Consider the following 17022-nt stretch of genomic DNA (forward strand, 5'->3'; position numbering starts at 1 on the left):
TTTGTCGATCGTGCCATCTGCATTTCGTTTGATCCGTAAAAATCCGTAAAAAGCAGGGAAGTGCTTTTCGTCCTTTTGGCAATGCACACGGCGTCCAAACGTTCAGGTCTTCGAAGGATTTTAATTCGCTATTCATTGCCCTTTGCCATTCTTCGCGATCGTCCCTTTTCAAAGCGTCTGCGAAATTATTTGGGAATGTTTCAGTGATACAGACGTAATCTCTTAGTCTCTCAGGACGTCGAATCAGTGAGCGATCTCTAAGATTATAGCCGGTTGGCGGTGGTTCAGCATCATAAAATAATTCTTCTGGAACTGTCGTTTCGTCTTCATGGTCATGGTCTTCGTAGAGGACTTGATCCGATTCTTCTCCCTCGAGAACATGATCATGGTCGTTGGAGATTGTTTCGGTAGTTGTATCTCCCTCGTGGACGTGTGTTTGCTCTGGAATTGCAACTTCTCTCTCTAAGTTCGTATTTGGCGTTATGGTAATCGGGTATTCTCTTGTTTCAACTTCTGTTTTAGGAATTTCACTATTACAGATGGGAAGAGGTTTCTCATCGAAGATTACGTCACGAGAGCGGACGAGCGTCGAGTGTTTTCCGTCTGTGACCCAGATACGGTAGCAATCTTCGTCGTACCCGATAAGTCGACCTTTTATCGCCTTTTTGTCGAGTCTACGCTTCTGTTTTGGAATATGGACGTATGCGATTGAGCCTATTATTCGAAGATGTTTAATAATAGGTTTCTTTCCATACCAAAGTTCATGCGGAGATTTATCTGACCTTGTGGGACCTGTTCTGTTTAGTATGTATGCGGCGGTATTAATGAGCTCTGCCCATAGCACTTGCGGTAATGGCTCATGAGCGTACATCATTGATCTTGCTGTCTCGACTAGGGTTCTGTTCTCCCTTTCGCTTACTCCGTTTTGTTCAGGTGTATACGGGGTGACGAGTCGCTGCACTATTCCATGAGTGTCTAAAACACTTTTTATGGACGCGTTGTCAAATTCACCGCCGTTGTCACTTAGAAGGCATTTTATGGTGTGTCCGACTGTTTTAGTTTGAGCGATCATCAAAAATAAATTGTCTTTGACCTCGGACTTCTTGCGTATGAAGTACACCATACGATAGCCAGTAAAGTCGTCTTTAAACAGAACGTAGTACTTATAATTTGAGAAGCTAGGTTGAAACGGTCCGCAAACGTCGGTGTGTACGATTTCTCCGGGCGCGGTAGCTCGGGTTCTTGTACCGAATTTAAGTCGATGTGCCTTTCCAAAGATGCAGCCTTCACAGGTATCTTTATCCATCGGCAGGATTAGACCTAGTTCCCGTTGGATCGTCGCTCTTACGTGTCTTTTATTTTGGTGAGCGAGTCTCTCGTGGTACAGTTGCATCCTTGCTGTAGTTGCAAAGACTTCGGGTGGTTTTTCTGGCAGTACGGGTTTTACTTCCAGTCGATATAAGCCACCTTGTTTTTGTCTCTTCCCTATTAAGCATACTTTCCCGTTGACAATGACATTGCATTCAGTTGTCTTGGATGAAAAGGTGCTATTCGGGACTCGATCGTGAAGTGCGAGTACGGAGAAGAGGTTCTTGCTTATTATGGCCGGAACGTACCAGACGTCTTGCAGGCTGATGTCGATTTGTTTCCCGTTAACATATCCTTTGAGCTGTACTGTTCCTTTGCCTTTGGCACGGACTTCATTACCAGCGGCCGTTGTAACAGTGTAGTTCTCATTGAAATGTTCGTAAGTTTGGAAAATGTCAGCTCTGTTGGTGACGTGGCTTGTTGCGCCATTATCGATGTACCAGTTCTCGTTGTCCCGTGAAACTGTGATTTCGATAATAAATTCTAAAACATCGACGTAACTAATACTAATATATAAAAGTGTGTTAGTGTATTATTTCGTAACTGCCTGCACTCTGCGATTTTACGAAATAATACACTAACACACTTTTATATATTAGTATTAGTTACATCGATGTTTTAGAATTTATTATCGAAATCACAGTTTTCTTGTTTTATTTTACTTCACGAAGTGACTGACATTTTTTTCACTCGTTCTTATGACACCTCTTGTCACTTCTTTCTATGTATATGTTTTCTATTGATAAGGAGTTTCTATACTTTTAACTCCAATAGTGTCCTGGTCGCAAAGATAAAACCGGATTTGTCGCTGCCTCGCATCGTGGCGTCGATGCTTAGCGGCGACGAGTCCTAGGAGGTGGCGAGGCGTATGAAGTAAAGCTCTCCTCACTACGCAGAAATCCGCCGCCACCAAGCAGGGGGTCGGGATCCGGGTGCCATCCGTGACTCGCCCCCCCTAAAAGTTTCGGGATCCACCCTTTATGCGGGGTGGGACCTAAACCTGGGGTGGCGTGTTTTGCACGCTCGTAATGGAAATCCGGTGATGGTATACCGCGTTCCCTCGACCGATCCGGGGAAGATGCAGTGCGGCCCCATCAAGGTGGGCCCTCGGCCCGCCGACCGAGGGGACCGGCGGTCGTGTCGTCAGCGGCCGCTGGTCCGGCGTCTAAAGGACAGCGAGATGAATGTAATATGGTCTGCGTCATCTCAACAGCCCCGACAGGTCTCCGGCCCGGTCCAGGGTAGGGCGCCGGCTGTGAGCAGCAGGAGTTTTTAGTAAGGTTCAACTCCCACACACTTCACCTGCCACGCAGGTGGGGATCCAGCGATTTTCTACTGTGGAAAATAAAGTCCTTTTTGCTACATGTAACGAAATTCTAAAATATCCAGCGGACTAGAGGTAGCCTAGTTCTTTTCTAGAGTTCAAACTATTTCAAACGTCAAACATCATGATGACGGCCACTAGAATAAATTATACGATGAAGTTCAGGCAACCTCTTGGAAGGCGTTGCTTCATTTCTGCGCAGAAGGTCGGAGAATGAAAGATAGTGAACTCTTCCGTTTCCGCACTGATCCGTTGCCGCGGAGCCAGGGCCGATAGAGGGTTTTCGCCCTTAATGAAATACATATTTAAAATATGCTCACAAGTTATTTCCATGGTAAAGTATTAGGTGTATTAAAATCAAACCCGAAAAAATACAATTTGTGAAATGATTGGTGATAGGATTCTTGTGAAGTGTATGGACCACCACCTAGCTTATTTGCTGTGCGGTGCGGTGAAACAGTAATACGTTCCGGCTTAAAGAGTACGTAGAACAACCGTAACCATGTAACATCAGGTGAGCAGCAAAATCGTGTACCCATTTATGTAAAAAATAAAGGTAGGCAACACATTTTTATTTTTTCATTCAATCTGCTTATTAACCGTAAGTAGAAAATAATGAAATAGATCAATTGTTCAGATGCAGTTGATTTTCCCATTTCTATAAAAAAATCACCGTACAACTTGTGGTGGATTTTAAAGTCTACTTATATTAATTCAATGTACATTCAAAATAACTTTTTGAACCAGAAACACTTACGCTATGACAGCGAAGGTATTAAAATAGGAAAGAATTTGATGAAAATCAATCAGTGGCGAAAGAGCTAACTAAAATTGAGTGTATTAAACTGTAGAAAGTTTTAAAAAGGTTTATTGTAGCTTTATCAGTTCCACATTTTTATTTTTTTTTTATTTTTTTTATTGCTAGTAAATGGACGAGCTCATGGCCTACCTTAAGTTAGATGGTTTCCGGAGCCCATACACATCTACAGCGTAAATGTTTTGAGTATGCAAAGTTTGTTAATTTTATTTTTTATTTCTTAGGTGGGCGGACGACCTCACGGCCCTACTGGTGTTAAGTGGTTGCCAGAGCCCATAGACATCTACAACGTAAATGCCGCCATCTACCTTGAAATAAGAGTTCTAAGGTCTCAGTATAGTACAACGGCTGCTCCATCTTTCAAACCTAAATGTACCTAACCATAACTGCTTCACGGCAGAAAAAGGCAAGGTAGCGGTACCTACCCGTGCGAACTCACAACTCTTGGGTAAACAAACCTCGGATTGTAAATTGAACCCGAATATAGATATTTAGCAGTTAGAAAACCACATTCATTTCCGGTAAAAAAAAAAAATATTTCAAAGGTTTGCTTTGCTTTTCTGCGGAAGCAAATAAGACTAAATACCTAAGTATTTTTTTGCGTAGTATTCTTCTTTCAAGTTTCCAGTGATGGATTGACGCTTATTATTGACGGCATAATTTGAGGGGCAATAAAAAAATTTAAATTCTAAAATTACAGGTACCAAAAAAAGTAAAGCCAGTCTTCTTTAAAAATGAATTCATATTATATTTAAAAAAAATTAAATACAAATTTATTTTAAATTTAAAATAAAAATATTGGATCAAATTAAAAAATAAAAATTGTAGCATTAAGGGGGCGGCGCGATAATCAGGGCCTAGGGCGGCATCAAGCTTAAATCCTGCTACAATGAAAGACTGAAGTTCTCCAAGCTAAAAATAATATCCCTCTCTTGTGAATATTTTAAGACCTAAGCTGCAAAGCAAAATAAGCTAGGTAAAAACAAAATCATAAGTTCTAGGTAGAAAAGTATCTTCACCTATTACGATTTTGAAAAATTTTAAAGCATTGTCATTGATAGCACCATAGATTTTTTTTTTGGTACAAAGGAACTTTGGTACTTTTTGGTGGAAAGGCAAGGGGATCTAGCCCCATACAGACTTGTCTGTTCTATATATTTTCTGAAATGCACCATAGATTATACACTGGATAGCACACTGGCATTGTTAATTGCTATGCATCTTGTTCTGTAGTCTGTGATTTTGAGAAATAAATTTAATTGTTCGGATGCGTTCTAGTTTTTGATCTTATGTGAATAAAAAAGCAACTTAAATGACAATTTACAAAGCTAAATATGAAATATGATTATAAAACATGATATCATTAATGAATAAAACTCTCATTTGTTAAGCTGTGTGCATAACCTACGTGGTGTTAACTTTGCCGCCAAACAAAATTTTGTAAGCTATTTAGAATTAATTAAACACTAGTAATAATTCATTATAATGTTGTAAAATCTCGCTGTGAATATTATAAAAATGCCATTTTGAGATAAAAGTCGTGAAATTTAAATTGGTAAAATTTGAATTTCAGTTGATATGAATATCAATCTAGTATACAAAATGAAGGATAGTTTAGCAGATTTTAACGATAATAAAACGAAATCAACGCCAATAGGTGAGTACTGTTCATTTCATTAGAAAAAATAATATTTCCTAAGCGTTTAATATATTTTCATAACAGAATGAGCTTTTTACTTTATTACTAAGTGTAATACCTCCGTAATACATGAAGCTTCCAACTCACTTAATTTTGGTGATGCTTAGTCGTTGAAAGAATCTGGTTTAAATAAATTAACAAAAATCAGATTTCTCTTATTAAGAAACATTAATGTCACTTTATTATTATTATTTATCACTGAATTAAAACTAAAAGAGTCATATCCTAATTTTAAAAAAATCGGACCTAAGAACCGGATTCCAATTACAAAAAGAAAACCAAGAATTAGATCTAACGAAAGTTAAATTAATTGAATATTGATATGTTAATTTTTTTAAATCATAAACCTAAATGGAACAATTAATTTATTTTTTTAGATTGCCTGTACACAATTGAATGTTTGTAAATTATAAATTAATTTTAAACTCCAATATGTAACAAATCTATCAATGCTATTTACACTTCCAGCAAAGGTAGCTCCTGAATTAAAACAGAATGCTGATACGGACATGGGTATAACGAAAACTTGTGCTGTACTTGGATGTGACGATTGCAAGAATATGGACTCAATTATGTTTTTTAGGTATGTGAAATTCATAATTCAACGTAATAACCATTTGTACTGTTTATTAAATAATAATATTATCTAGTCAGAGGTAAGTGATCATCTAGTTGTACAACTGACTTGTAATTATCTCAATATTGGACAATATCTCATTTCTGCATGTCTAACTTGGTCAAGATTTATTGTCTAACCATGTTTTTACCAAGCAAAATAATAAGGGTAGTAAGAAGCATTAATTTACTCTTATTATTTAAAGCAATTTCAGCCATACTTTATTGCCACACTCCCTTTAAACGTTGAATACACTGATATTCTCCAAGTGACTTATTAAAACAATAAATTTATTTTACAATGCTAGAAACCAGAGTAAAACCAGAAACTTAAATAGTTAAATATTAGTGAATAATGGAAGTACATATATTATGATTATTCAATATTGAAAGATTTCTGCTGAGCTTTATTAACTAGGATTGGAGCATTGTTTGTCTTTATAACAGGAATAGCTTATATAAAGATGGAAAAAAATAAAACAAAATTGGTATATTCTGCAACATTTCTTTTTAAATGGTTAAATAGGTTATAGTCAGGGTCAGCATAGCAAATTCGAGAGAAATTCCTAATGTGATTGCAATCTACTTTGATTGGTGTGCAACAACTTTTACAAAATGCGATTGAGCAAATTTGACTTCATTTGAAACTAGATAACATTCATTCATATTTGTCTCCTGTAATCAATAAATACCAAGTGAGTCTATAAATAGCAAGATTAATGACATTACATGATTAATTTGTTTTCAAAGGTTTCCTGAGGACTCAAGTCTCAGACAAATATGGACAGACCTCACGGGCAGAAATAACTGGACTCCAACAGATTTTTCCTATATTTGCATACAACACTTCTCTGTAGATTGTTTCAAATTAGACAATGAAGACAGAATGGTGCTTGTGGATAAAGCAGTGCCATCTTTGAAATTGCCTCGACATGTTTTAGAGGTATGTAGTTAATTACCTGCACTCTTAGGAAATGCTTGTGCGAGTATTATTTGGCAGGCGATAGTGATCTATATGGCTTTGTCAGATTTAATATATCTGAGGCTCTATTAATGCAATATATATTTGTAAATCAGGTTAAAACCAGAGCATCTCAATGACAAAAAAAAAAATGGCAATGTCTGCCTAGCTCTGAATTTGAGGATACGGATCTCCTTCACTAACTTTCCTATAATTTGTCTGTAGTTGTATGTAGCATGCTTTCCTCTCCTATCATTCTTAATTTATTACTTCTTATGTACTTAGGCCTATGCGAAAGCAAAACAATCTTTGCCGATGTCAAAAGTTTAGAAAAATTTCATTAATAGTTTGTACCTAAATATGAATTAAGGTTGTTAATACCCCCCCGACAAGCCCCTCCTGAGCAGTGACATCGAGTCACTATTCGGCATGGGAGACTCTGTCATCCTGGCAGGCGATCTAAATTGCCACCACACTAGGTGGAACTGCCACCGTTCAAACATAAATGGTAGGCGTCTCGACGCGTTTATAGACGACCTTACCTTCGAAGTAGTCGGTCCCCCAACTCCAACATGTTATCCGTATAACATCGCGCTCCGTCCGAGCACTATAGACCTGGCACTGCTGAGGAACGTAACTCTGCGCTTGCGTTCCATCGAAGCAATGTCAGAGCTCGACTCAGACCACCGACCTGTCGTTATGCAGCTCGGTCGCCCCCACAACCCAGTCACAGTTACGAGGACCATGGTGGACTGGAAGAAGCTGGGCAAGTGCTTAGCCGATGCCGCTCCACCAATCCTCCCCTGCGGCCCGGATTCAACTCCATCCCCCGAGGACACAGTCGAATCCATAAACATCATCACGGATCACATCTCTTCCGCGATCATAAGATCCTCAAAAGAAGTCGATGTGGAGGATAGCTTCCACCGCATCAGACTGTCCCCCGAACTTAGGAACCTCCTAAGAGTTAGAAACGCGGCAATCCGGGCCTACAATCAACTTCCCACACACTCAAACCGGATTCGGATGCGTCGTCTACAGCGGGATGTAAAATCTCGCCTAAGCGACGCCCGAAATGAGAATTGGGATAGTTATTTAGAAGATCTCGCGCCCTCTCATCAAGCATACTGGCGTCTAGCGAGGACTCTCAAGTCCGAAACTACCGCTACTATGCCTCCTCTCGTACGCCCTTCAGGCCAACCACCGGCTTTCGATGACGATGACAAGGCAGAGTTGCTGGCCGATGCACTGCAAGAGCAGTGCACCACCAGCACTCAATACGCGGACCCCGATCACACCGAGGCAGTCGACGGGGAGGTCGAGCGCAGAGCTTCCCTGCCACCCTCGGACGCGTTACCCCCCATTACCTCTGACGAAGTTAGAGAAGTAATAGATAACCTTCAACCTAAGAAGGCACCCGGCTCCGACGGCATCCGCAACCGCGCGTTAAAACTCTTACCAGTCCAACTGATAACAATGTTGGCTACCATCTTAAATGCCGCTATGACGCACTGCATCTTTCCGGCGGTATGGAAAGAAGCGGACGTTATCGGTATACACAAGCCGGGCAAACCGAATAATGAAACCGCTAGTTACCGTCCGATTAGTCTCCTCCCAGCGATAGGCAAAATTTACGAACGGCTCCTTCGGAAACGCCTCTGGGACTTCGTTACCGCGAATAAAATTCTAATAGACGAGCAGTTTGGATTCCGCGCCAAACACTCGTGCGTACAACAAGTGCACCGCCTCACGGAGCACATCTTAATAGGGCTAAATAGGCGTAAACAAATCCCGACCGGCGCCCTCTTCTTCGATGTAGCGAAGGCGTTCGACAAAGTCTGGCACAACGGTTTGATCTACAAACTGTACAACATGGGAGTGCCAGACAGACTCGTGCTCATCATACGAGACTTCTTGTCGAACCGTTCGTTTCGATATCGAGTAGAGGGAACTCGTTCTCGTCCCCGTCATCTGACTGCCGGAGTCCCGCAAGGCTCCGCACTCTCCCCGTTACTATTTAGTTTGTATATCAACGATATACCCCGGTCTCCGGAGACCCATCTAGTGCTCTTCGCCGACGACACGGCTATCTACTACTCGTGTAGGAAGATGTCGTTGCTTCAGCAGCGACTCCAGATCGCAGTAACCACTATGGGACAGTGGTTCCGGAAGTGGCGAATAGACATCAACCCCACGAAAAGCACAGCGGTGCTATTCAAAAGGGGTCGCCCTCCGAATACCACTTCGAGCACCCCACTCCCCAATAGGCGCGTAAACACCTCCGCCGTTAGCCCCATCACTCTCTTTGACCAGCCCATACCGTGGGCCTCGGAAGGTCAAATACCTAGGCGTCACCCTCGACAGAGGGATGACATTCCGTCCCCATGTAAAAACGGTACGCGATCGCGCCGCGTTTATACTAGGACGACTCTACCCAATGCTTTGTAGACGAAGCAAACTGTCCCTCCGTAACAAGGTAACCCTCTACAAAACTTGCATACACCCCGTCATGACGTATGCAAGCGTAGTGTTCGCTCACGCGGCCCCCACCAACTTGAAACCCCTTCAGGTTATACAATCCCGATTCTGCAGGATAGCCGTCGGAGCACCATGGTTCCAGAGGAATGTGGACCTCCACGATGACCTGGAGCTCGACCCCGTCAGTAAGTATCTACAGTCGGCATCGCTGCGCCACTTTGAGAAGGCGGCACGACATGAGAACCCTCTCATCGTAGCCGCTGGAAATTACATACCCGATCCTGTAGACCGATTGGTAAACCGTCGACGTCGCCCAAAGCACGTCATCACGGATCCTCCTGATCCATTAACGGTGCTTTTAGGCAATACAAGCACCGGTCGCCGTCCTCGTCGAACCCGTCGCTTGCGACGAAGGGCTCGACGAGCGAATTAACCCACAGACACAGCCCACTGAGTTTCTCGCCGGATCTTCTCAGTGGGTCGCGCTTCCGATCCGGTGGTAGATTCTGCGAAGCACTGCTCTTGCTAGGGCGGTGTTAGCAATTCTCCGGTTTGAGCCCCGCGAACTCACCTACACAAGCTAGGGTACGCTGAAATAGCCTCTCAAGGCTATCAGCATAGGTAGGAAAAAAAAAAAAAAGTTGTTAATAAAGGTAATAAAAGCTTCTTTATCTTTATGTACCGTTGCATATCTGTATGTTTCCGAACCACTGATTTGCCTACTTCTGCAATGAGGTAATCAAACTGTTCTCTTTTGAAGGGTTGACAAACAAGAGAGCTGTTGATCAATTAAAACTTCAGCCTTACATTTCAAGGTGGTTAATTAATACATTTCAAATATACAATCATTTTTTGGGAAAATATTTAGTAGTATTTTTACTCGTGGTAGTACTCTTGTGAGTCCGTGCGGACAGGTACCACCGCCCTTCCTATTTCTGCCGTGAAGCAGTACTGCGTTTCGGTTTGAAGGGCGGGGCAGTCGTTGTACTGTTAAAACTGGGACTTAAAGCTCATGTCTCAAGGTGGGTGGCGCATTAACGTTGTTGATGTCTATGGGCGCCGGTGACCACTTAACACGAAGTGGATCGTGAGCTCACCCGTCCAACGTAGCAATAAAAAAAGGACTGTTGTTTTAGGTTGAATACATTGATGAAGACACATTAGACAATGAAGGTGATAATTATACTCAGACTGAGAGTGACGAAGAACCAGAGAGGCCTAAAAAAATAATGAAAACCATCACATACAAAGAACCAGATATTGAATTACTCAAATTGTTCAGTGAAGTACAAAGAATGCAAAGGCTGGCTGTCACTCTAAAGCAGAAATTAAAACACAACATGAGAATACACAATAAACAGAACAGGTTCTTGCTGAGAATTAGAGAAATAATCGAAATGAAAAAGAAGATTTTAAATCAGAAAAGAAAGAAAAAATGTAGAATTTTATTGTCTTTGCAAGACAAAATCAAGGAAGACACAAGTGGTTTGGTTCTAGCCATGCCGATGAGACAAACGGAAGACCTAAAAAATTTTGCACTTAGTGTTTATAAATATTCTCCTCAAGCATACATATACATTCGGAATACCCTGAGAACAATGTTGCCAAGTACTGAAATTTTAGAATCGTGGGTGACTGCAGGCTACCAGCCTAAAAATGTAGCTTCCAATATGATTAAAGTGGTGGCGGAACAGACTGAAACATCATTATCTTGTAAAGTGACTTTAGGTTAATGGAATTCGATTTATTAAATAAATTAATTATGAAGGAATGTCAATTATTACTGTTATTATTCAATAACCAGAAATCATTTTTTTATCAACTAAACATTTTTAGAGATTTTAAAGTAAAAATTTACTAAATTACCAAAACCCTTTGGCGTGTGTGTGTCAGGAGGAAGGTCTTCAACGGGGACTGGAGTTTTTGTGTTTATTACCTATATGGGTGGACGTACTCCGGCCCATTCGGTGTTAAGTGGATACCGGATCCCATAGATATTAACAATGTAAATGCCGGCATGAGACAAGCCTCAGTTTTACACTACAGCGGCTGCCCCGCCCTTCAAACTGAAACGCATTTTCACGGCAGAAATATGTAGGGTGATGGTATCTACCCATACGGACTTACAGGATGTCCTACCACCAGTTGGGAGTAACCCTCGTCTTGACAGCGGCATTTGGCACTTTTCTTTTGGTTTTCATCATAAAGAGAAGAGGTGATTGGATTTTATGCACTTCTAAATTTACCGTATTTACACCTCCCTTTTTTTCCCTACCTATGCTGATAGCATTGAGAGGTTATTTCAGCTTCTTGACGTATAAGGTGAGCTCACGGGGCTCAAACCGGGAGTGTTGCTAACACTGGCCCTAGCAAGAGCAGTGCTTCGCAGAATCTACCACCGGATCGGAAACTCGACCCACTGAGAAGATCCGGCGAAAAGACTCAGTGGGCTGTGTCTATGGGTTAATTTATTCGAGCGCTTCGTCGCAAGCGACGGGTTCTGCGAGGACGGTGACCGAAACACCTCCCAAGATACCAACCAAACATGCGATCAATATCTTAAGTAGTCTCACACGTCAACTAAAATTACGAAAATTGTCGCTCTGTTAAAAACTTTCAAATCCCCATCAACAAAGTTATTTGTAATATCGGAAATAATATAATGACAGTAAAATACCATAGACCTATATAGTAGGGACACGACATATTGTTCTATACGTACAATTGCTTATATAAATAGCACCCATTTTGAAGGCACACACATAAACATATATCTATCTCGTTCTTACTCAGCACTTTAACTCGCAAGAAAATAATATAACAGTATTTCAGTGCGTACATAAAATGAAACGTGAATATACGTAAATGTCTCCGTCTCCGTCTAATGAGGCCGAAAATCCGCCATGTTTAGCGCGCCAAATGTCATTGTCACGTCAGTTAGGCCGTCTGTTTTGGGTTGTACATTATTTATTGACTTTGATATCGATTTAATATGATTGCTTATATAAAATTTCTTATTTTATCATGCTTAAAACATACAAAAATAATAATTAAAACATATTTTATAGGATCTCAAGAAAGTCGATGCCCCAAAACTATTATCTATATATATTTAAATTCATTATGGAGCCCTCATCCGAAGCATAGATTATACACTTAATATATTTGAATCCGAAATATCGGACACCATTTTTCGGTCGGAATCTATTCATCATGACACTAATCATAAATACCTCTATAAAATATTTCATCAAAACATATTTAGACATTCTGTTTAGATATTTCGGGAAAAAGGCTACCGACAAAATCTCTTCGGAACTATTTAAATAAAATAGTTTTATTCCACAGTGAGCAAAACACTATTGTAAATTCGTTAAATATTTATTAATTAAGTGATTTTAGAGAGGAAGTCACAAGGAATGACGTTTGTAATTTCATTAACGAATAAATGTTCTGTAGGTGTTTTTTTTTATCAGGCGGTCCCTTGATAAGTTCAAAATTTGCGTGCGGTGCGGTAGTGCGGTGCACCTTCCTAGAGGTGCGCTGCGGTAGTGTGTTACGGACTTTAGAGTCAGCAAAACAATTAAAATAGATTGTAATAGTCTAAGAAAAACACGTACTCAAAATACGATAACATTCAGCATGCTAGAAATGGGCTGATGGCACTGTACTATGCCATATCTTTATGTTTTGCGGCAAACGACAACTTTATAAAATCAGTGTAGCAAATTTTAAAAATCGTCATATCGTTTACTTGGAAAATTTGAAGCACGAACTCGTCTTAGATTTCACATAATATCTAAATCACATCATCTTTGCACATAACAATATACTTACTTCCTATTAAAGTATAAATTCTACAAATACATTCATACTCAACAATATTTAAAATAAAATAAGCCAAGAACGTTTATCGATAAAACCTACTAACATTAAAATCTTCTGGGCAGCACTAAAACCGCCATGTTTTGTGGCCAGATGACGTCACAGTGGCACGAATTTTTTGTTGACGTTTCATTTCCATAGGTTTCCTACTTCAGTGTAAAATACGCAAGATTACACCGTTATTATAATTTTATATCTACGTATCGCGTATGGAGGGTAGAAATAAGGAGCACCAGTTTGAATAGTGGACAAGTTCAAAAAGCGTCCGCTTGTAAACAGCAAGTTAGTGTTCGAACATTCACCGAAATAGCGCTAGTGTAGGAAGTGGAAATGACATGAATGTAGCAATTTTAAACAGAGTGAAATGTACTCCAAGCACCGGTCACCGTCCTCGCCGAACCCGTCACTTGCGACGAAGGGCTTGGCGAGTAAATTAACCCACAAACACAGCCCACTGAGTTTCTCGTCGGATCTTCTCAGGCGGTCGCGTTTCTGATCCGGTGGTAGATTCTGCGAAGCACTGCTCTTGCTAGGGTTAGTGTTAGCAACGTCGTCAGGTTTCAGCATCGTGAGCTCACGTACTAGTTAAGGCTACGCTCAAATGGTCTATCAAGGCCATCAGCTGAGGTGAGAAAAAAAAAGAGTGAAATGCGCTTAATCGAATTGAAGTTTGGGAGTTTTTAGTGCTGTTTTTAAAATCCATTTACTTGCTACTATGGCGCCAACTAAAGTGACTGCCTTTTGGCGGACATTTTTATTATATTGAGATAGTAGGTACTCCTTAGTTCTATCCTCCATGGTCTCGCGAAGACCGAAGGAAATACTAGCTTTTATTACTCATGGTTAGTTCGTTCTAAGCGAGACTCGAAAAGTGTGTCGGGTGTAAACATTATAAGGTTACATTCATTCTTTTATTATTCGAGACGAGCTTAGCTGTGCCTCTTATAATGCTGATGATGACTTTCATCGTCCGGGTTATAAGTGATTGTCGGAGTCAGTAGACACGCCTTTGACAGATCAGTTCGGGCTACAGATGGTGCAACGTCTGCTCAACTCTTTAAATGGGAACACGTTGTCTGGTACGCGTCAGGAGTAGGTAATATGTTGATTAACAGCAGAGCAGGTTTCCAATACGTTTCTCAAGGAACATATTCGACTAATAGTCCAAGATCCCAGAGCCCCCGGATGTCACTGTATTACGAACGAAATGTGTCCGGTTGCGCAGTGTTAGTATGTACTAAGAACGCATGCCTACCTGCTACCTTGTTTCGATGGCCAATTTTCAGGTATCAGGTACTGAAGGTAAATAAAATCATTACCTACTTCACGTAAATTCTGAAAGCTGATTTTTATATATGTCTACCAGACAACTATTTTAAAACCTCTTACAAAAAGATAGACCGATCCAAGGGGCCAATCATCCCCTAAATTCAATTTAATACCTCTGTGAGTAAGAGCGCGAGGGCATTATCCACGCGCATGAGACTGAGTGAGACGTGTATTAAGATATATTAACTTCTCTGTCTCTCTGTCTCTCTCTTATATTTGACTCATATCAATTAATTATTAATATTAAAAGAAAATCAGTTAAAAATTACATAATCAGGTAAATCATTAATCAAATTATGTATGGAAATTGGCCCTATATAATTACCTAGTCAGGTCATAAATTCTGTCACATGTTTAATGTAAAATAATTGAAACAAGTTTATTCATTCTGTAACCATTCATATACCAAAATGAACTTAACAAAACATAGATTCTTATGACACTAAAGTTTATTCAAAATGACCTCCGTGATTTTGAATACAGGCCTTCAATCTGCGCGGCCAGTCGTCTATCGCAGCACGAACGAGGTCCATGTCAATATCGGCGGCTGCCTTAATCAAGGATGTCTTGAGTGACTCCAAATTGGGATGAGGCTTTGAGCACGCCTTTTCCTCCAAGTGTTGCCATATCTTATAATCTAACGGATTCAAATCTGGACTGGAGGAGGACCAGTCTTCGTGCCGGATGAAGTCGATTTCACGCGCCGCCAGCCAGTCTTGTGTGCTCTTCGCTCTATGAGCTGGCGCCGAATCTTGTTGGAATACCCAGTGCCTGTTATTGAACATGGTATGAGAAACAGGTTCCACAAGGTTCGTCAGGACTGTATTTTGATACACAACTGCATTCGTTTTTACACCTTTCTCACAAAAATGTACCTCTGTTAAGCCCCAATAAGAAACTCCCAACCATACCATGAGCGAGGATGGAAAATGACCTCGTTGGACACGCGGAATACGGTTGCTCGCTTCTTCACTACTGTGTGCGTACACCTTATCATTTTGTTTGTTGTAGCTCTCTTCTACGGTAAAAATTTTTTCATCCGAAAAAAGAATTTCCCGATATTTTTTTCCCGCGTACCGCTTCAACAAAGCGCGGCATCTCTTCAGTCTCAAGTCCATTAGACGAGCATTCAAACGATGTCCTGTTTTTCTTCGATATGCCCGAAGCCCTAAGTCTTCATTTAACACCCTTTTCACCGTGGTTCTGCTTAACCCCATCTGAAGGGCCAACAGTTTCTGCTTACGTTTGGGATTTCTTTGAATTCGCGCCTTCACAGCTTTTATCACTGCTGGAGTCCTAACAGACCGAGGGCGATCACTTCTTGACCTGTCATCTACACTAGAGTCTTCATTGTATCGTTTGATGGTACGATAAACGAATCTTTTGGTTATATTCAAATTTTTCAGTATGTTAAAAATTTGAATTGGCGCGTAACCGCAACGATGCAACGCAATAACTGCAACACGGTCTTCTTTAAGCGTCCACTCCATATTTAAAAATGAGTAAAATTCTAAAAGTATACATTTTTATTTTCATGAACAATTCGAAATTCGAATTCAATAAACGTTTTTGTGGCCAGCATTCTAAAAGAAAAGTTTTTACTGTGTGACAATACTTATGACCTGACTAGTTATATGTAATGATTTTTTTCGATTTCGTATAAAAAAAAAATTATTGCCCTTGTAGGCAGACGAGCACACGGCCCACCCGATGGTGAGTAGTTACCGTCGCCCATGGACTTCAGCAATGTCAGGGACAGAGCCAAGCCGCTGCCTACCTAATTATACATAATTATATTTAGAAAAAATTACCCGGGAGGATAAAATTCAAGAATAATGATAGTCAAATGTGCATTTTTTTACAAATTAATTTTTACCGCCCTCTTCTGTATGGAGTCAAATGGAAGAAATAAGCTACTCGAGTTATGTAGAATGTGTTTAAAAGGGGGAATTTTCGTGTCCCAGAGCGGCAGTTGGTTGGTTGGAGATGGTTACGCGCTTGGCTCAGAGTGCATCTCGCCAACCACGGAATGCTGGACTAGCGGTCACTGGGCCCCTTTTAGACACTTTTGGACGTACCAACATTTTAAAGGAATACGTATTTAAAATACCTATGTTGACAAACGACTTCCACCATGCCGGATAAACATTATAATGGAACCATCAATATTTTTTATTATGATAGTCTGCTTATTTCTGCCGAAAAGTAGTCATGCGTTCTGTTTTAAGAGTGGGGCAGCCGTTATCCAATACTATGAAGACCGAGGTGATGTCCCGTAGTGGTCTTTGGGATCAGGTAATCACTTAACATCAGGTGAACCGGGAGTCAAATTGCAAATCCTGCTAATATTATAAACTTGAAAGTCTGTAAGAATGTATGGATGTAAGTTTGTTACTCTTTCACGCAAGAACTACTGAATGGGTTTTGATGAAACTACAATAATATAGATGACACATCAGAATAACACATAGGCTATAATTTATATAGACATACTCGTGTGAATTGCCAAAAACTTATGTTTAGTAGTAACATTTATGTAGAAAAAC

At 40.5% G+C, this 17022-nt stretch overlaps 1 protein-coding gene across 2 annotated transcripts; it reads left to right on the top strand.

Annotated features, from left to right (window-relative positions):
- The first annotated feature begins 4707 nt into the window (after nt 1-4707).
- On the top strand, nt 4708-11039 carry LOC114251623 (uncharacterized). 2 transcript variants are annotated; one of them, XM_089737704.1, is made up of 5 exons: nt 4708-4949; nt 5083-5166; nt 5677-5791; nt 6574-6766; nt 10399-11039. In XM_089737704.1, the coding sequence occupies exons 2-5, from the start codon at nt 5088-5090 to the stop codon at nt 10993-10995; spliced, it is 984 nt and encodes a 327-aa protein (XP_089593830.1). In that variant the 5' UTR covers nt 4708-4949; nt 5083-5087; the 3' UTR covers nt 10996-11039. The 2 variants fall into 2 exon arrangements, with proteins under 2 accessions (XP_089593830.1, XP_089593829.1); XM_089737703.1 differs by having other exon boundaries at nt 4943-5166.
- The last annotated feature ends 5983 nt before the right edge of the window (nt 11040-17022 follow it).

Source organism: Bombyx mandarina, chromosome 23 (genome assembly GCF_030267445.1).
Source record: "Bombyx mandarina strain Sakado chromosome 23, ASM3026744v2".
Lineage (NCBI taxonomy): Eukaryota > Metazoa > Arthropoda > Insecta > Lepidoptera > Bombycidae > Bombyx > Bombyx mandarina.

Coding starts and splice junctions, on each gene's coding strand:
- LOC114251623 (XM_089737704.1), top strand. CDS start 5,088: ATGAATATCAATCTAGTATACAAAATGAAGGATAGTTTAGCAGATTTT. Junction 5,167..5,676: donor AACGAAATCAACGCCAATAG/GTGAGTACTGTT, acceptor TTACACTTCCAG/CAAAGGTAGCTCCTGAATTA. Junction 6,767..10,398: donor TGCCTCGACATGTTTTAGAG/GTATGTAGTTAA, acceptor CTGTTGTTTTAG/GTTGAATACATTGATGAAGA.